The 19,909-nt window shown below is 49.7% G+C and overlaps 6 protein-coding genes across 6 annotated transcripts; 3 read left to right on the top strand and 3 right to left on the bottom strand.

The window, feature by feature from the left end:
* Window positions 1–446: 446 nt before the first annotated feature.
* On the bottom strand, window positions 447–3,294 carry T310_4175 (Auxilin containing DnaJ domain protein; the record flags this gene model as incomplete). Its single annotated transcript, XM_013472987.1, has 2 exons — window positions 447–548; window positions 664–3,294. The coding sequence occupies 2 exons, from the start codon at window positions 3,292–3,294 to the stop codon at window positions 447–449; spliced, it is 2,733 nt and encodes a 910-aa protein (XP_013328441.1).
* A 2,734-nt stretch (window positions 3,295–6,028) lies between these two features.
* On the top strand, window positions 6,029–7,724 carry T310_4174 (uncharacterized protein; the record flags this gene model as incomplete). Its single annotated transcript, XM_013472986.1, has 4 exons — window positions 6,029–6,364; window positions 6,435–6,924; window positions 6,991–7,583; window positions 7,641–7,724. 4 exons carry the CDS (start codon window positions 6,029–6,031, stop codon window positions 7,722–7,724), a joined length of 1,503 nt encoding a protein of 500 aa, XP_013328440.1.
* An 897-nt stretch (window positions 7,725–8,621) lies between these two features.
* T310_4173 (uncharacterized protein) lies at window positions 8,622–9,725 on the top strand (the record flags this gene model as incomplete). The annotated part of the gene is made up of 2 exons (XM_013472985.1): window positions 8,622–8,815; window positions 8,876–9,725. The coding sequence occupies 2 exons, from the start codon at window positions 8,622–8,624 to the stop codon at window positions 9,723–9,725; spliced, it is 1,044 nt and encodes a 347-aa protein (XP_013328439.1).
* A 2,690-nt stretch (window positions 9,726–12,415) lies between these two features.
* T310_4172 (uncharacterized protein) lies at window positions 12,416–13,255 on the top strand (the record flags this gene model as incomplete). Its single annotated transcript, XM_013472984.1, has 2 exons — window positions 12,416–13,070; window positions 13,131–13,255. The coding sequence occupies 2 exons, from the start codon at window positions 12,416–12,418 to the stop codon at window positions 13,253–13,255; spliced, it is 780 nt and encodes a 259-aa protein (XP_013328438.1).
* Window positions 13,256–14,564: 1,309 nt separating this feature from the next.
* Window positions 14,565–16,429, bottom strand: T310_4171 (Adaptor complexes medium subunit family protein; the record flags this gene model as incomplete). Its single annotated transcript, XM_013472983.1, has 5 exons — window positions 14,565–15,185; window positions 15,260–15,749; window positions 15,811–16,040; window positions 16,125–16,253; window positions 16,391–16,429. The coding sequence occupies 5 exons, from the start codon at window positions 16,427–16,429 to the stop codon at window positions 14,565–14,567; spliced, it is 1,509 nt and encodes a 502-aa protein (XP_013328437.1).
* Window positions 16,430–17,289: 860 nt separating this feature from the next.
* On the bottom strand, window positions 17,290–18,219 carry T310_4170 (RNase III domain protein; the record flags this gene model as incomplete). The annotated part of the gene is made up of 3 exons (XM_013472982.1): window positions 17,290–17,448; window positions 17,508–17,740; window positions 17,820–18,219. The coding sequence occupies 3 exons, from the start codon at window positions 18,217–18,219 to the stop codon at window positions 17,290–17,292; spliced, it is 792 nt and encodes a 263-aa protein (XP_013328436.1).
* Between the last annotated feature and the right edge of the window lie 1,690 nt (window positions 18,220–19,909).

Genomic DNA, 19,909 nt, shown 5'->3' with positions numbered 1-19,909 from the left:
ACTGAAGAAGCCAAAGGATGAGAGTGCAATGGATATTGATGAGTAAAGCGACCTAATCGTGTTGGCCAAAAATTAAAACGATAGAGAGAAAAAGTTATATTCTGTATCTCTTATAGACTTCATCTCGTCATGACATGTCAATGTTTCAAAAATAGATCGGCGTCTATGTAGGTATGTACATGTACATGTTTCGAGTATACTTCATATCTTTCCGCTGTTCAACCTGCTCATGACATGGCATGGCATGGCGTCTTGCGCTGGCTTGTGTTGTTTGTTTACATCACTTGGGATGTCTTTGCAAGTTCCTGCCCTGCACCGCTCATGAACAGTAGGATGTAAATAGGAGTCACAAAAAAGAACCAAGGAATCCATATATAGAGAGTTTTCTTCTGAACCGCAGCAGTACTATGGTAGGGTATGTTTTCAACAAAAATAACGGAGGGGTATCAGAGATTATTTTCCTTACGGAATTTGTCCCAGGCTTCGTTCAGAGCACTGAACACGGCCCCGGCAATCATTCGTTGCTCGGTTGTTGCATTCGCTGGAATCTAAATCGCGAAAAAGGTTAGTCAATGCAGTCAATTACAAGGCTAGTCTGGACATCCATAGGGAAAGGGGGAAGATTGCTATGAAATCCAACGACAAGGGGACAATTCAACGTACCTTGTCAGGGTGCACTTTGGCAATTCCCTTCATATAGTGCACCTTGACCTTGTTCGGAAGGACCAATTCCGACATATTGATCTTTTTCCAGCCGGCCTCAGGCCACAAAATGCTGTCAAGGCTGGCCAGGAGCGCACGCAGATTATCTTGTTTCCCGCCCTTCCAAGCCGCTATCTTAGCGTCAACACTCTCCGTCAATGCAAGTTTCTCTTCTTCAACGCGATCGGCTGCTTCGTTCGCGGCCCGCAAGCGAGAGACAGCTTCAGTGGTCGACACCGGGATCTGGGCCGGGCCTCCAGCGAGGTCATCCAATGCAGACTTCTTGGGAGCAGGCGCTGCTTTCTTCGGCTGGGAGGGACGCGACACTGGGGTTGGTTTGCTGATACCAGCTGCTTTCTCACACCTGTTGCGTCCTTGGATACTGGTACTGCCGCCATGACCATTTTCCACAGCTTGTTTCCAGACCTTTGCCGCTTCCTCCCACCTCTCCAGCTGCTCCAGTGCCTCAGCCTTCCGCATGAGAGCTTTACCGAAAAAGTCCCTCATAGGCTTTGCGGGCTGCCCATTTCCAAGTTCAATCTCTTCTCCTTCCCCTTTCGATGGACCAATGACTTCTAATACAGAGTCTGCATCAGCGATTGCCGCCTTTGGCTCTCCAATTTTAAGTGCCGTCATAGCACGGTTGCTAAGAACTATGATCGTCAGCGGATGACCATTGGGCAGGAATGAAAGGGCCTTGGCGAAGGCATCATGGGCAGCGGCATAATCTCCCCGTTTATAAGCTTCATTCCCTGCCTCGCGGTGCTGATGTGATGACATGAGTGAAGAAGGCGAGACATGGGGCACGGTTCTAGCTGGCACCTTCGGCCTTGAGGGCAAGGGCCTAGGCGGCTCCGAGGATTGTGAAGGCTGGCGTGATGGCTCTGGAGACGATGAAACACCCGACGGCGAAGGTTTGGAACTCTCGAGCAGGTCAGGAGTAGGTTCTGTGGCTGGTTGTTCCTGTGCCGGCCGTCTCCTCCGGGCCGGGCTGACATACGCTTGTGACGATTGTTCTTCAACCGCAGCTCGGGTAAGTCGAGACTTGGGATCTCTAGCAGTGAATTGTTGTGACGAAGCTGGCTTGGTTTCATACTTTTCACTGGGTGCAGCTGGAACCGAAGTTGGATGTCGGTTCCCTCTGCTCTCTGGGACCGTCGGCGCATCTGCTTTCGGTCGCGTGGCATGTCGTGCCGGGCGAGGAGGAGGTTCGGATTCGAGGAGTAGAGCTTCATCAGTAAGGCCAAGGGAGGTATTTCCCTCCTGATTCATGGAATCATCACGCTCTGCCCGCTGGCGTCCCGATGGCTGAGATTCCGTACGCTGACTCTCCCTGGCAAAGGCTGCCTCTCTCATCCAACGGGGTTGGCTGGGATCGAACTCAGCATTAAGTTCTTGGACAGCTTGCTGGACCTTCTTGCTTCCTGTTTTCCACAACGAATTCGCGGTCTTGAAAATCTGATTGCCCAAATTGGCGGCTATTTCACTGACATCTCGTTCGCGGGACGCGGGCGACCTGCTGTCATCCCGACTCCTCGGATGCTGAGTCACATCTTCTCCCTTCATCCATGCGGGGATGCTCCTTTCCCGTCTCTCACTCTGTTCTCGCCTCCGTTCACGATTTTCCACAATCCCACCGGGCTCGTTGAGCCTCGCTGCATCCGCTTTGGCTCTGGCCTTTTGCCGGGATTCAGCATGTGCCTGATTCAGGAGCCATCCAACTGCAGCATGAACATCCAGCCCCGTGTTATCCAACGCTTGACCTGCTTTGTCTGGTGGAAACCCCATATCGACCAGTTCTGCTATTGCACGATCTCGCGGATCTCCGGGATGTGAAGATGGGCTGTGACTTTCGCGATCACGTGTATCCTCAGTTGCTTGCTTTTGAACCTGCGATACTTCTGACACTGGCTTCCCGAGCAACCCAAGGAAATCGTCATCATCGCCTTGAGCTGCAGGAGGGTTCGGTGCGGTTGTTGCTTTCGAGCTCATTTGTCCCAACCCGAATGGGTCGTCATCCTCAGGGAAATCCATACCAGCCGGCTGAGATGTCTTGTTCGAGGTGGAATTGAATCGCGGGTCTGTGTTGGAGGTGGGAACGGGGAAATGGGTCGATGCGTCTACAGGCGCGGAGGCATTGAAAGCAGCTAATAGGTCATCTTCGTCGGGACTCGTTGCCAAGGCTTGCTCCTGAGATGTAGTGCCAGCAGGAGCTGGCTTGCTTCCAATCTGTCCCAAACTTTCCAAGAATTGCGCATTCTGCCCCCCATACTGTGCTTCAAACTGGGCGCGCCTCTCCGCCTCTTGTTTCGCTCTTTGTTCTTCCAACCGTTTCTGTTGCTCGAGCAAAGATAAGTTCTTGTTGTTGGAGTTGGACGACCCAAAGGAGACGAGACTGGCAAAACTATCGTTGGCAGGGGTTGTAGACTTCGAAGACGGGTTGGACGTGGTCACGTTGCCAGAGACAGGTGTCGATTTACCCGAAGCGGAAGAAGCGCGCACGCTCGAGAACAGTGAACCGGAGTTCATGGGAGCAGGCTTTGGGGGATCATTGGGACCAGAGGTCCAACTTAACCCGCTCAGATCCTCCATGGAATATTTCAAGGCACCGGAGTGCGAAGCCGCGCGTTTAAGCCGACTGAATAGAAGTTAGGAGAATGGATAGAATGTGGAGAGTGCTCAAGTGGACCATTGAAGCAGGACGCCAATGAAGACTGATGGGCAGTTGGGAATCAACAAGATTCCATTATAATAGATTATTATTTGCTTTGCAAAAAGCTTGTAGACAGTGAATCATTCATCTAGACGGCACAAGTTGACTAGTGGTGTATCGGGGAGCTCATCTACATCCGTCAACACAGATGTGGCGGTCGGGCAGCTTGCGCATGTGCACGTGTGGCTGAGCTGCCACTGTGGCTTGACATCCCCCGCTTTGGAACGGAATAAATAAACTCCACCCGTCTCAGAATTCAATAGCCAGGTATCTGTATCCACAAGAACAAAGCTGTATTACTATTTCAGTCCCTGGTTTTACAAAATTTTACTGTGAATTAGATGCTAGCTAAAACTGACAAATCTAGTTTTCCTAGTCAAAAACTACATCATGCGAGGCAATGAGTGTGACCTACTCCGGAGTAATTAGAGTAAGTCGAACAATACGGTGACTTGTCGGATTCTCCCCGATGTCTCCCCCTCCAAGTCGACTATGACTACTCCGTATACTCCGGAGTAATGTTCGAGCCGATAGCAAATCATTGTTGTCTCAATTCTCGGTTCTTTATATCATTCACCAGATATGCCGGTTGCAGTGTAGTCCATTTTTTGAGCTGCAGGTTCGTTGCACATCTTGCAGCACGGAGGGGCTATTATTGCAATTTGCCGGCATCCAGTGCTAGACTTTTTTATTGTACCTACCTTAAAACCTCGCAAGGCGAAATGATTCGCTCCGATGGTTCATGGAGACACTAGCTGACTTATGCGTTATGCAGGCTTTAGCCTGTGCACCTGTCCGCTAATCGCTAGCACATAAAGAGTAACTGTTCGTAGGGCAATTTCCACGTCCATGGTATAAAAAAGTGTTCAATCAACACGAAGCATCTTCGAATCGCTTTCTGTAGGCACGCGGTGAGGATGTGATATATCTACGGAGTAGTGATGGACCACATGGGTGGAAAGTTAGCACGAGTCAAGACTCAAGCCTGTCAAAGTTAAGACAGTGTGTCGTTTGACTCGTTTCTCATCTAGAGCAGACCCTACGGACTACGGAGTCCGGAGTATATGCCCCAGGCTTGGTCAAGCTGTTTCACACAAAGGCTCTCCACCAAGTAGAGTTAGGAGACTCCGAGCTCTTAACTTACCCACTGGAAGAATGATACTGAAGGCTGTCACCCATGCAACGACATAACTATAAGATGACTATCGCCGTTCCTGGGTTAGGAGGGTGGACAGGAATCCAGCTCGACCCGGCATCGTGGCCTTGGGGCGTGCGTCCCGGGTAAGTTCCCCTGTCGGCTAGGAATTTGGACACAAGGAAATTCGGACGGTTGCAATTAGTGAAATTATCTCCGGTTGACTGCTACCGCTAGTTTCAGTCGGGTATAGCCATGCAGTCTGCCCTGCAAACGCCCGAAACGCGCAACAAGTCTGACAGGAGTCGGCACTTGAGTGCTCCGTAGATGCCATGTCGTATTTGGGTGCCAGTATCACGGACCACAGTGTCACATCGCGCGGCGATATGGATAAAATGAGGTATCAGCTGTCAATCTGGCGACGATGCAGGATTGTGATGTGCCAGCATCGAGCAGGGTCGAACCCTCGACATGTTAGTCTCGTTAGCGGGCGCGATCGTCTCGTCTAGGGCCCGGCGCTAAGCTGGCGGAACCACTCCCCATCAGAGGATTCAGAGTTGTGGCCAGGAGGTTCAGGAACCTGGATGGTCTGGGAAGACGTGCCCTTGCATGACGCGTACGGAGTACTCCGTAGACAGTCAGCTCATGAATCGCCACATGAAGGGCTTCTTGCGATATTTGGATCTGGACAGAGAGGCTGACCTTGAACGACCTGGTTGATCGATATGCCAGGAACTAGTCGCATGTGCAGGATAAGGAGTTGCTCTGTGCACCGGGAGTCTGTGCTCCTGTCTTTATCGATAGAGTTTTCGCATAATTTTTCCACAAGCAGAGCCCCAGAGCGGGACAGGCTGTTTTCGCGACATGATTAATTTTCGAGCGGCGGCGAACGTCAGCTAATTATTGGAGAGCCCTGGAACGTACCTGTCTTGTCCCTAATAAAGCTAAGACGGGAACGGCGATGTTAGCTTCGAATCCTTTTCGACAGCAAGAGCGCGACCCCGAAGTCAAATGGAGCAGCGTGGAGCGTCTTACTCCGCCCGCCTTCTCCTTTCCCTCCCAATGGCCCAAACAGTAATGCCCCCTTCCACCTAGAGTCCAGCCCTCCACTGCTCGTCGACGCCGCCGCGCTTCTCGGAAATAAGCTGAGAGGACAAAGAGCTCCTCTCTGAAGCGTGCGGGCTCTTTTCTCCTCCTTCTCTCTCTGTTCCAGGAGTAGCTGTTCTGGCTGTGAGCGTGTGAGGTGCTGTCGCTTATTCCGTTCTTCAAGCCCAGTACAACCTCGTCATCAAGCGGTTCACTTGTCGGTCCTCTGAAAAAGGTCCGGTCTGACTTGGTGGCGAAGATCATTCGTGGGGGGACAAGTCTCCCTTGGTTATATTTAAGTGCTTGCTGGTGGTTCTCGCGTTGCTCCTCCAGGAGAATTTCAATCTTCTGTTCTTTTCATTCTTGGTTACATCCGCAGCAGGATCTTCACCATGGGTCTTTTCAAGCGGAAAGATTCAAAACATTCCATCCAGAGCGACAAGGACGATCCGGATTCCTATTCTAACCACAGCCGGACTTCCACTGCGTCGCTCAAGTCTCCAAAGATCATGTCCAGCAGTACGCTTCCCGCGCCCATTCCTGAAGTTCCCATTTCAAAGCCTCCGGATCCCAGTCTTGATCCGGCGGCGTATCTTCGAAGTATCCATGCGGTTCGGGAGCGGTCGAGAATCGTCTTAGAGAAGGCGAGGCGGAACCAGTTGAACCATTTCGACGTGGACATGAGCAAGTTTGAAGCCACCGCCTCCTATGTTGTCTCTATCATAAAGGTTCGCCGCTCATTAATCATAGTCGGACGTTGTTCAGATCGAATCCATCTGCTAACGCATACTTGTAAAGAGAGACTACGCCCCTGACTACAAATCAATTCCTCCTCACGGCCGTTGGCAACATTTTGATGTAGGCGGAAGACCTCGTATCAATCAGCTTCTGCAATCTTGGCCCAGCACTATCGATGCGCAAGAACGGACTAGGAGGCTGATTGACTTGTTCGTTGTCTCCGTCCTGTTGGATGCAGGCGCAGGCACCAAATGGTCATACAAGTCCAAAGAGTCTGGCAAGATATATTCCCGCAGTGAGGGCCTGGCGGTGGCGAGCCTGGAGATGTTCAAAAGCGGGATGTTCAGCAGTGATCCCACCGAGCCCTGTCAGGTGGATGGGGCCGGACTGAAGAAGATAACGGTCGAGGTGCTCGCCAAAGCCATGCAGCATTCGGAGCAGAATCCCTTAGCGGGCATAGAAGGCCGTGCAGGACTCCTGGCAAGACTTGCGGAAGCTTTGAACAACCAAGAATTCTTCGGCGTCGATGCCAGGCCTGGAAATATGTTAGGTGAGAATCTCCCTCTATTGATTGGATTTCTGTGATTGATCATTATCGCAACTAACATTCTATCAGACTATCTTCTTTCGCACCCTACCACCCTCGCATCGTCTGTGCCTATTGTCTCCGTGCCTACTTTGTGGTCGGTCCTTATGGACGGCCTGTCTGGGATTTGGCCTCCTTCGCGAACGCAGATTGATGGAGTGTCCCTTGGCGATGCGTGGAGGTGTTCCGCCTTACCCCAGTCGCCTCCAGCCCAGCCTTGGGAGGGCATTGCGCCTTTCCATAAACTGACTCAATGGTTGTGCTACTCCATCATGGTGCCTATGACGAGATTGATGAAAATTCAATTTGCCGGTAGCGAGTTGCTTACTGGTCTTCCCGAGTATCGCAATGGCGGACTTCTCATCGATATGGGACTCTTGACCCTCAAAGAAAAAGACATGCAGCGGGGTCTGGAGGCCTACAGAGAGAATGCCCAGATTAAAGGCCAGCCCAATGTGGAAGTTGTTCCGCTTTTCAGAGCCGACGATGATGTTATCGTCGAGTGGAGGGCTGCCACCGTAGGCTTCTTGGATGACCTCCTCGAGGAGGTGAACCATCAACTGGGTCTCAGGGGAGAAGACGCCCTGTCTCTTGCACAGTTGCTTGAAGCTGGAACTTGGAAGGTGAGATCTGTCACCTGGCAACTTCCCACGATATTGATAGACTGACAGCATCCTTAGGGCGGCCGTGAAATCGCTGAAGTCTCGCGACCCAACACCAAGGAACCGCCGATAATGATATTGTCCGATGGTACCGTGTTTTGATCCGCAGCTGCGCCGTCAAGCCCTCGTCCAGTCATACCTTGTTGGAGGGGAGGCGGGCATACTTATTGGCCCCTCTCTGGGAATATCTCTTGTAATGATCTTAACGACCATATTTTTCTGGATTACGATGCTACGGGCTCTCACCGCATTTGGTTCAGACATGTAATTTCCTAATTCTTCAAGAGACATGCTGCAGCAGATAAAACCGCATTGATGATATCAGCAACCGAATAAAGCATCGATGTTTGGTTATGGCAACGACGGATTGAATTCATGTTCGGCTTGATTTGCCTTTCGTGGTTCGGACAATTAGAGCTGACATATGTTACTTATGTATCCAGAAAGGAAGTCTCGATTCTTTCGTTTACTTTTCCTGACTTATTTAGATGATCGAGTTCCCGGGGAGAACCTTCCTATCCGGTTACTCTGTTATATGTATAGGCAGTATCTAGCCCAGAATCAAAGATGTGTAACAATGTTTCGTGCCTGACATCGTCTGCGCAGGTAACTACCATTGGCATGATCGCCGTAAGAAATTGACAATATTAGATTGATTACTGTCTCCTGCTATCAAATGTCATTGTCGAGACGTAGGTGACGGTGTTTGACTGCCGTGTTGACTGACTACCCAATCAGGACATGTGACTTCTCGGAACAACATTGACCCAAGAGGGCTCCTGCATCTCCGCGGTCCCGCTCGCAGCAGTTCCAACTACGACAGTGGAGTACGGTACATTACCACAGGGAGCCTCGCAGCCTGATAATTTATCTTTTTCTCTGAGGCAAAGCTGTGGGTTTCTGAAATAGTGCTGTAATTAATCTTCTGTCTCAATTCAGAGTGCCAAGTGCTTATACACGGCAGCGACATCGGCACTCTCACGCGATAACGCTGTCACCATGGACGTTCGAAAGAAGAAGAAGAAGGTGCTCCTGATGGGGAAGAGTGGCTCTGGGAAGTCTTCTATGCGGTCTATCATATTCAGCAATTATGTCGCAAAGGATGTACGACGCCTGGGGGCCACCATTGATGTGGAACACAGCCATGTCAAGTTCATGGGAAATCTCACCCTTAACTTATGGGATTGCGGAGGGTGAGTTAGGACCGCCTATGGTGGCATTACGATATGGCTAATCTAGTTTGCAATGTACAGTCAGGACGCCTTCATGGAGACGTATCTGGCCTCCCAACGTGCAAATATCTTCTCGGATGTCGCGGTTCTTATCTACGTCTTCGATATCGAATCGCGCGAGGTTGAACGCGACCTCGACACCTATAATTCCATATTAGAGGCTCTTCATGAATATAGTCCGAATGCGCACGTATTCTGTCTGATACACAAGCTCGACCTGATTCAGTCTGAGCATCGCCAGCGAATATATGAAGAGCGGTCCGCTCTTATCCGAAGCCGCTCGAGACATTTCGAGATTGATACATTTGGTAGTAGCATCTGGGATCAGTCACTCTACAAGGCCTGGGCAGGCATCGTCCACAAGCTTATTCCAAACCTTTCCGTCATCGAGCGTTTCCTCAGCGCTTTTGCGAAGAAGATCGATGCGGAGGAGGTCATCCTCTTTGAGCGATCGACTTTCCTAACCGTCACGTCTTTCGCGTCGGAGACTGGAAGCATGAACCCAATCTACGATCGACACGAACGGCTATCGAATATTATGAAGGCATTCAAACACTGCGCTGCTCGAAACACCCATACCACCCCGGCTTCAGCTGGGTTCCTTGTTATGCACACAAAGACCCCGCAATTTAATGTCTTCCTGGGCCGGTTCACCGATAATACGTATATCTTCGTCGTTGTGCCCCCTGGCGAAGCGGCTTACAATTGCGCAGTCTTGAACACCATGTTGGCAAGAGAGGGATTTGCGAAAGCGGCCAATGGAGGGCATGGCGATGGTTTTCCATTACCCGCGACAGACAATGCTGTCTCAGGCGATACACAGAACGGCTCAGCAAATCCACAATCTGACACATCACCAGAGGAGGAATAGGGACATTTACATGTCTATTCCAAGACAATTACTCTAGTGATTTCACCATTGTCGCCCTCTAACGAAATCTGTCACGACTAGTATAATTTCCTTTATGTCATTTCTTTGTTTTCCCGATGGCCCCATGACGGTGTTCTGATTTTGAAAGTCCTTTCTGATGTGCGCAAGCAAGATACCCAGGACATGACATATATGGCGCTTACCTCGAGTGTATTGGGATGGAGGGGTTCTATTGAATGGAGGCAAAAAAAAAATACTAGGATTACGATCATCGTCTTTCCAATTCCTGGTCCAAATTGCAGAAGCTTGTTGCCAAGGGATAAGGTGCTTCAATAAATATAAGACCATCCCTTTTCATATGCTACCCTTCCGCGTAGGATCATTGTTATAATGATTCTCGCGTCTGGTCAATAGAATGTCGCGTAGACAGTGGAAACCCAAGTGCCAGGCAGAGAAAGTGACTGGCCTGGGCATTAAGGCTGTTGTTGTATTGGTTCCTCTCTCATCTAGGCGGTGAGGCCATATTACCCGGGCATACGGAGTACATTTGTGACCTAGTCACAGCCACAAGTAACTTGATAATTCAGAATGCTGAGGACGTGAAAAGCTTTGTTCGATGTTACTCTTGAAGACTGACTCGTAGCTGTTGACATAGTTGTCTCTTGCTCCTTCCCCAAGGTGAGTATGTAAGGATTATTCCCAACCAATCTTACCACTGACCTTCAATATTCCTGCCTATCAGCCTCAGGCCCCCATACCAATATCTCATCATTGGACATGCTAACATCGCTAGATATCATAAGAATGCGGAGATGGTATATATGTCAGGAATGAGTGTCAGATGGTGTCTGTCAAATCGAAACCGAAATCATCAACAGCGTATTATCAGAGAGAATATCACACCACAATTAGGACAAAGAAACATCCCTGCAAGCCACAAGGACAGCCATTGCCTAGCGGGTAATAATCCCATCTGAGTATTCTCAGATGCTCCGTCCACAACGACCTATACCATCTGATCAACGCATGTCCGCACGAACCAAAAATTCGACCGGTATCTGAACGTCGATTCGGCCGTCGAATCCCGAAATCAGCAATCTGCAGAGGCTATGTCAGCGCTTCTTGCATAGTACGGGATTTGCTTTTTTTTCGACGTAAGTGGTTCAGACCATTAATCCCAACTGCTCCAGACTCCCAGAATGGTCGAGACTGCGACCTGCATTGTCTAAATTCGGATGCTTATACAGAAGCCATCGCCTTACAGGCACCTGGGCCAGGGTCGTTGCATGGGGCATGGTAAAACCGGTGAGCGGGCTGTCACAACTCACCTCTGTCTTCGGGGGCCAGCAAGTTCCCAACATTCGCTGATTTGCTAAGACGGTACGATGTGACCGGTCACTTGGTCAAATAGCTGTGGCGAGAACAGTGCTGCTTGGAGGCGACCAAGAAGGCAACCGCGCGAGGCATCTGGACTAGCAGTCGCCCGGCCGCAGGGAAGTCACTGGCCAGGACACTTCATCCGTTGGTGAACTAGCAGTACTTAAGGACGACTCCTGCTGTCCGTCTTTTCAAGTCTTGTTGTCTCTTTCATCTCTTTTCTTTCTCGCTAAATTGATGAGGAGATAGGCATCATATTGGGGAATGGATTCATCCTGAGAAGAGCTCTCCAGGTTTGCGTGATATCGATTGGGACATCCCACCCGCCGCTTATGCGATCACACGTTGCAATGGCATCTTCAGTCGGTCCTCACCTCTTGGCCGTTCACCGTTTGAGAGCTGCTGAGTTCGCCGAATGGGTGGGGAGAAATTTCCCCGCCCAATTCTCGTCTGCCTTCAGACAGGACGAGTCTTATCAGTGATGAGCGCAGGAAAGAAGCGCTGGTTAACTACACAGATTACTTCCTCGGTCTTTCGATGATGTCAATAACGCTCTCCAATGACTCCAAGCACTCCTGCCGAAATTCGGATGATATTCCAACCCTTCTCTGTCCGCGACTTCGATTCTGAAGTCCAATCAATGTTCGCATCCTCACATTAAGGCGGAGTTGCTCGCCCTCACGCACGAGCACTTGACCTGCTCCCGTCTTCGGCCGGACCATAGGATATCTCCGCTTACTGACAATTGGGTGGTTCCCAATGGCCTGCGAGGGCTGTCCGCGGGCTCCTGCCAACACGACGCGAGTTAGCATGGTGTTGTGAGTTATCTTTGGGTATCAACACAGCTCCCCTATGAATATCCTACACCAGTATACGGGCATTGGGCAGCTTTTTCAGATGCACTATCGGATCACGGCACGCCATGTCATCCTGTGAGTTCCGTCTGCTAGCGCAATATGCAACCATTGCCATGTGAACAAAGCCAGCTTGAGCCTCAGTACGAACTTCCTTCTATGGCGTAAACGAAAGATTATCAAAATGGCCCATATGACGATCTGCTTGGGAGTATATATCGGCAAGTGAGAAATCAGAAACCAACGGAATTTGGTATCTTGCTGAACTTGGTGGAAAATCATACACCAAATTTTTTGAGGTCAGTTCCCCATGAATCTGTTCAGAGCATCCAATGACGAAAAGAAATCGATTGATCATTGACAGGGGTTTAAAGGCTTCTGTTCTTTCCCTTACAGCATCCAACGTCATCGTTTGCCAGGCAGTGTCTCCCCTATCTATGCAACTACCAACCTTGCGTTATGGAACCTGTTGCGCGTCTCCGTTTTCTCTTTAATATTACTCCAGTCGACATCAGAGAAAACCTTCCCGAACGACGAATACCCCCGGACAACCATTGGGCTCCTCCGTTGACCTACGACTGCTTCACCCGAGACAGAGAAAATAGTACTGGGTGGTGCAGGTGGACTTCGAATGGAGTTCGACAGCTCGAAAGCCCTCCAACAATACGTCCATCGGAAACCAGCACTTGTTCCATCTTCTTCGATTCTGAACGCAGTTCATTCCTTATTACCCGGGCAGACTGCTCACGACAGAACGTAAGTGACCTTGAACGCGAGAACAACGCACCGCAAGCAGGTTGGGGCAGGGTTGGCTTCAACCATGGTCGTACTCCAGACAACCAGACTCTCTCCATTGTATCGTTTCACCCTGCCGAGGCCTACACGCTGAGCGCTCGAGGATCTCCATACTGGATGCCGCAGTTAATTCCTGCCACCTATGACAAACCATACAGCGATACATATACCGTCCTTGCTGGGGAGTTATCGATTTTGCTGGGATTTGCTGCATTTACTTGTGAGCCGACGAGAGAAGAAATAATCCGGACAATTGGGTCGAATTTTCGTCTTCCTCGATGGATTCCTCATCCCGAGTCGCGTCAACTACCTTCCACTAGTAAGTCAGAAAAAGGATTTCTTCTTTTAACGTTATTTTGGATGACTGAGTCCGGCGCAGAAAGCCATCCGCGCTGTCACACCAAAGGGTTCATCGTGAAAATAGCTCCAGACCCATACTCTAACATCCGGGGGGCTGACTTAAACCGCTTTCAGGAGGGCGAATATGGAGCCTTGATTTGTTAGGAGTTAGGTTATAGCATACTTCTCCATTTAGAGAGAATGAGATTGGGAATCCTTGGTTTTTCATATTGTTGTTCATCCGCATTGTTTCTTCTTTTCTTTTCTTTTTCTGTTTTTCTTGGCATTGACTTCTCACAAAGTGAATTATACGACCATCGTCTCTTGCCGCCAGAGGTGGTGCGGGGGAAGACAGGGAGGGATGGAAACTCGGGGCAGTTTCCTCTTCAGATGAAAACGGAGACGTTCGTCAACACGCATGTTTAGTTTCATTGTCTATTCCCCATGTCCTTGTTTCGTTCTTTTCTTTCCTTGCATATTTGAATGAAAATATATGACGTAACATGAGCTCATGGACTTTATTTTATTTTTTTTCACCCCTTGCTGCATTTCTTCCAGAGGAGCACCCTCCAAGTCGTATCCCTACCTACCTTCCTACTTAGGCAGGATGTCCATCCCATGATAGGTAAATGCATATCATGCATGGGGAGGGGAGAAAACAGGAATAAAATGACTCTCTCACACACAGTCACACTCTCACAAAGTTCTACTACTAGGAATGCAGTGCGTGCTACTGTACAATACAACCATAAGGCATTTGCATACACTTCGGCTCTTTTTTTTAACCCTCCAAGTCCTGACTGAGCCTATGACTGACGGGGAATAGAATTTATCCCGATGTTTCCGAAGAAAAAATGAAATGAAACGAAATGAAATGAGGCTCTCTTGCTTGAGTCCTCGTAAACTTGGCTTGGCTAGATTGGTACGGTACGGCATGACAATTCTCTTCCTCTTTCTCTTCTCTTTATCTCTCTTTTCGTCTCTTTCTCTCTTTCTCTCTATGTACGCATGTAATATAATAAACGCTCAAATAATGAAGAATAACAGAAAAAAAGAAGAAGACATGACCTGCACGGTGCTACTGGCCGTATGTGTGGCCAGAAAGTAGGTAGTTGGTTGCTTGCTTGCTAACAGAGAAACTTTCGTATCGGAGGCTAAAGGGGGAAAAAGCAGATCACAAGGCAAGAGGGGGAAAAAGAGATAAAATGAGATAAAATGCATTATTACATCACGGATTCAACTAATACTGGACATCTGGCAACCGGACCGCTATGTCACCGGACTGGGTAATGTATCGAACCCACGGGAGGGAGGGGTATTGCAACTGGTAGGAGAAGGAGGATTAAAAGTTAGCATCATTCGCAAGAAAACAATATATGACCGTGACTGGTGGAAGATAGGGGGGGGAAATGCGCTCGACAATCCCGAGTCTCGCAGGACGATTGGGGGAAGAAATCCCTGCACAGTCGCCACATCACGACAGGGGTCGGACGTCAAGGGATAAAAAAGAGGGAACGGGAAATTCCTTCACCCGGTGCTCTCGCACCCCTGTGCGAGACCAGTCATGGTCGGCGAAGGGCCCCGTGGCATAGAGGAAAGGCAATCTGTCGCCTCGGCTGCTTCGAACCAGCGCGGACCAGATGCAATGCAATGCAGACACGATGGGTGGGGGGTATGATAGTTCATGCATAAGGACAAAGGAGGAAATTGCAGAACTCACCTTCGGCTCAATGATCTTCAAGTACCGGACTTGGATGCCACTCGTGGTGAAGTACGGGATTTCGAACTTGACATTGATGGGCCTCTTGCCCTTGGCTGTTTGGCCCGCACCACCCATGCTGCCCCCAAACCCTCCTGTCATGCCGCCGCCATGTTCGTCGTCGCCTTTGACCGATGGCAGGCCAAGCTCGGCACGCATCAAGTATTCTTTGCCGCCACCAAATTGCTTGATCTTCCAAATGATCGCCGACTTCTCGGGCGCATAATGCACCGATCCAATGTTCGTCCGGAAACGTGGTGAATCCGCGTCTTCCGGTACAGGAACCAGGATCTCCACATTGTTGGCGGTACTTCGGCGCTTAAACTGCGCTTTGGCCTGGATATCGAGCAGGTTTGTCAGATAGATCCAATTACGCTAAACTGCTTTACCAATAGCATCGCAGTGCTCACCTTTAGCATGTACTCAATCCGTGAACCCGAGTGCGATTCCACCAAGCACTCCACCCAGATCAAGGGTTTGACCTGCGTGTTTAGGCGGTAGCTCATGAGCTCGAATTCGCCGTCGGGTGGAATGAAGCTGATCGTCCGATCATTTTCGAACCTCGAGAGTCGCACACATTGGTGGAATTTGACGTCTTCCATCTCGACGGCTTTACCTCTAGTGGCCCGGCCCGTGGTTTCAAACATGACCTTATCGTTCAATCCGAGACGAAGCTCTGGCATACCACTCAGGTAGCACTTCATCTTGATCGAGCCCAGGATCTCGGAACGCAAGACGTTGCCATTCGAGGATACGAGAAGATTCAACGACTCGATGACGTCCAAGAACACTTCGTTCTTGCGATACCGGATGCCTTCACTTCGCCACGAGACAGCATTTGTGACAGCTATCGGCGGTCGGGCCTGGACTTCCAATTTGTGCGACTCTTGCGTGATATACCTGCGAGGCGGGAATGTCAGCCCAAGAACTCCGCTAGCTTGCAAGACAGGTTCGCCCTTACTCTTGCAATATCTTGCTCTCGGTGGTCTGGGGGTATCCGAAATCCATCATTTCGTCCAGCAGTTCATAGATGACAACAAAGTTGTCCCGGATACTCTCCTCCTCCAGCTCTTTGAAGTACTCCGTGAAGACCTCCACGATCTTGTGGAGGAAGAGTAGAATCTCGGTCGCATTAGTGTTTCGTTTCGTTAGAGCAAGAAGGTAAAGGTTATTGTGACGAATGTAGAGGTACTGCCACACAGGTACTCGTCAACAGCTGAAAAAGGAGGCAACGGTGGGGTTTGGCGTCGCAACGACAACAGGCACAGGACGTACATTGATTCCCTCGTGAGAAAAGCAAGGAGGTACCGCAGAACTCTCTTCTTCGGCTTCGCTGAGGAGGACAGGAAATTTCTCAACAGCGGACATGGGAATGTCGCCGCGATAATTGCGGCAAAGAATGGTCTGCGAAACACCGAACACGGGTCAGCACAGTTCCACGAATCACAAGAAAGATATCTTTTTTTTTTCTTTAACATAAATCAGGAACAATAATTTTTCGTCTTCAAATCTCTCTTTAAGAAATCCTCATGACGACATACCTTGCCCTTCAAGTCCAGGAAGAAGATGGCCGACGCCATGGCGGGAGTGTGGTGTGCGTGATGCTTGCCTCAGCGTCGGGCGATCAAAGTGGGCATTATTATGCGGTGTCCACGCGGTTTTTACAGAGGCATTGCACGACAAAGACTCGACGCTGTATCGACAGCAGAGATCGCAGAAAACAAAAGGACCCTTCTGGTCTGGCCGTCAGATATTGGGTGTCTGATATCGGGACTGGCTATTATCTGGTCTCGAGCGCTGCGGGCATCAATAATCAGCGTTCCCTTCCTCCACATGGCCGGTTCGGCCTATCCAGTTGCAGCAGCCCTGGAGAGATCCGCCTGACCGCCATATCGAGACTAGCGCCGTCCTCCTTCAAAATTTCGCTACAAATTGATTTCCGGTCCTTTCTTTTGTCCTTTTTTCTCCTTTCCTTTTCTTCTTATCACGCCCCTATAGACAGTGCAAGACAACAACCTTCCTGCCTGTCACTACTCTGGCTTTCTGTCAGGTAGTGTGCAGGCGACTCCATTGCTGACCCTTGCGATAATGAGGGGCGGAGAGTAGAATCCGTCGGATTGTGGGTTCCATAAGAGCTGGCTGTGTATTCTGTTGATCTGCCATTACACAGGCGGTGTCAGAGGGATCGTACATTACTTTTTATTCTTTTTTTATCACTCTATCCGTTACCATTTTGTAGGAGATCTAGCACATACTGTACATCTACAAAAAATCCCCGCAATGGTATATCAGCAGCCAATGCGACCCGAGTAAAAATACATATACAGGTTGGTGATGAGAAGTTTCCCAGCGAACCAAAAAAAAATATCCAGCACAAGGGGAGAAAATAGAGCAGAAAAAACGCCATGAAATGCTCGGTCCACCATCAATGAATTTCAGATCAAGAAATCGTTGACTTCAAGCCCAAGGGAGCCAGTATCCGTTCTTGCGCAACCTTGTTGGCAACCAGACCACCCTTCTCAAGCGCAATAGCACCAATGATCGCGTACATGGTGTGAGCGAGAACGACGTCGATTCCCGAGGCGCGCAAGTCGTTAGGCTGGAATTGCCTTTGTTAGCACAAGACAGAGTGACTTCACGGGGAATGCAAGAATTTACCATTCTTGGGCACCATCTGACGACCTTCTGCAGGTCGTACTTCTGGGCCAGCTCTGAGAGTTTTATCTTGCTCGTAAGGAAACCCTTGGTGTTGCTGGAGAGATTGTTTAAGCCGTCCAGGGCAGGGTGTGTGAACGGTTGTCGTCCATGAGGGTCCTCCGGGACCTTTCTTGCGAAATTGCCCGCATCTTGCACCAGAGCCAGGGAAGCCTGTAGTTGGACTATCCGCTTGCCTGTTCCGTGAATATGTCATTAGCAGGTGCCGCGAGTGGTAGGGGAAAAAAGAATTCTCTTTTTCTCTTCCAAACATACCCAGAAATGCTAGACGGTCATTGAATCCTCTCCGTCCCTGATCAAAACTCTTGTGCGTAACAGCGAGCCATTTGATCTCTTCGGAAAGAAGCTTGTCCCCCCCATTTCCAAGGAACCGAATGTAGAACTGGTCGAGAACCGCAGGATCCTCGTTCACGGGGAACTCGGGGCGATTGGGATTGTATCGTAACCTGAATGGCGCTTTGGCGCCTGGAGGAGTGTACGACCAGCGGGGTTTCGCTGTCTCATTAGCCTGAGTGCTCTCCAGCGATGACTCCGTCGACAGTACGCGTCTCTGGGATACGGCGGTCGATAAATTGGAGGCTCTAAGACATGTCGAACGAGGGCGCACCGAGGACGAAACAGCTCTGAATGAGCGAGCAGGCAGTTTCGAAGCCATTATGGGGATGGCGTGAGGGTGAAAATCGCGAAATTTCGCAGAGAAGGTCAATTTGCCTGCACTTCGGCGTCGAGTCTGTCCGATGTTGAGGATTGGATCAGGTGTCACGCTAAACCTTTTTGGGCTGGACTGGCGATGGATCGTCCGCCGCCTGTCAGGAACACGGACTCCTTCCATTGTCCCGAATAGAGGATGAATAAGACTCGCTGCGATATTTGATATTAAAATGAGGCTGTTATTGAGAATTAATGCCTCTAGTGGTCATTATCACTCACCAGGACGTCTAACGTCTCAGTTTGGCTAACGACACGCAGCTGGTGTTTCCATACCAATTCTATCAAGACACATGCTTGCAGTAAACAATTTCAAGCTTGAATGTATATATGACTCTCTGCCACATGCTCTATGAATTTCACAACCTTATTTGAACTAATACTTGAAATACATGTGCAGTTTTCTTTGTGCACGTCATATGCTCCCGCGGCAAGACATGGTAGGCGATATTTCCTACATCCCGTCTCAAGGGATACTCTGGACAACTACTAATCAAGAAACAAAGTGGCATTTGTTGGGACAGAGCATATGCCATATGTAAGGAAAGCAGTTAGCTTTCATCCCAACAAATGTGGTTTACACATGCACATGGTACAAGACGTTGTAGCCGTTCACCCGAACCATGCAACGACATGGGTGTTCAGAGGTAACACAAGCACATTGCGCTTCATTGTACTGTGGGTAGGCACGTTCTTCAAGAGTTCCAAAGAAGCAGTACTGTGGAGTATCAATGCATCCCCTATGGTCACACTGTACCATTCATAACCTGCATGGGGGTGAAGGATACTTCCATGCTTTCTCTCCATGGGGAATCTAGAACGCACAGGTATGATCTGGTTACTCAAGATTCTGACGTATAGTCGGCAGTGTAAATACTTTACCGCGGCTGGAAATGATTTCCCTGTCAGACTTTGATAGAAGATCTTCGACCTGCCAAGACAGAAGCGTCTCGTCGTAAGTCCTCGTCATACTGAATGCCACCAAGGTACTCTTTGACTCATGCAATTGTAGAATGCCTGCAATGACAGAATAGGATAATGCACGTTTAATTTTCCTGGTTCTTGCCTGTTGTTGACACATGGGTTTGTCGGTATTTCAGTCGTTGATTTTTTCGTTTAGTTCAGGGAACTCCCCAGTCAAGATCAGAATTCTCACTCCCGTATAGCTGGGTATCGGATGCTCGTTTCGTTTGGACCCCTAAAATCCAACTTTCTCGAAAATTCTTTGGCTAAACAGCGTTGATTTCCATGTTAATTCGGCCTTACGCTCTCTCTCCGTCTCCCGCATGTGACGTTGCTTCGCCGTCTCCTGTCATTGTTCCGTCTTGTTTCACCCAAAATCGGGCTGACTCCCCCAGAACGAAACAGCTTCCTCGAAACACGTGCTAATGAAGGCCCAAGCCCATCTACTGGAGCACATGGGTGACAACTGCATCCCGTGGTTGAGGAGATCTCGGCTCTGGATCCGACGGGTGTCACTTATACCCGGGGGCCCATTGGATATCTGCAGAAGAGCTACGGCCCAATTTTGACCAAGGTCGCGACTGACGGCGATTCACTTAAAGGATCCCCGGGCCTACAAGTGAGGCATGCTTGCTGCTCTTCTTCCATTGGCAGAAAGGTGCCGCTGTGAGGAA

Source organism: Rasamsonia emersonii (genome assembly GCF_000968595.1).
Source record: "Rasamsonia emersonii CBS 393.64 chromosome Unknown ctg1118621760097, whole genome shotgun sequence".
Taxonomy (NCBI): Eukaryota; Fungi; Ascomycota; class Eurotiomycetes; order Eurotiales; family Trichocomaceae; genus Rasamsonia; species Rasamsonia emersonii.
Note: the sequence above shows the minus strand (reverse complement) of the source record. Positions and strands in the feature narration are given on the sequence as shown.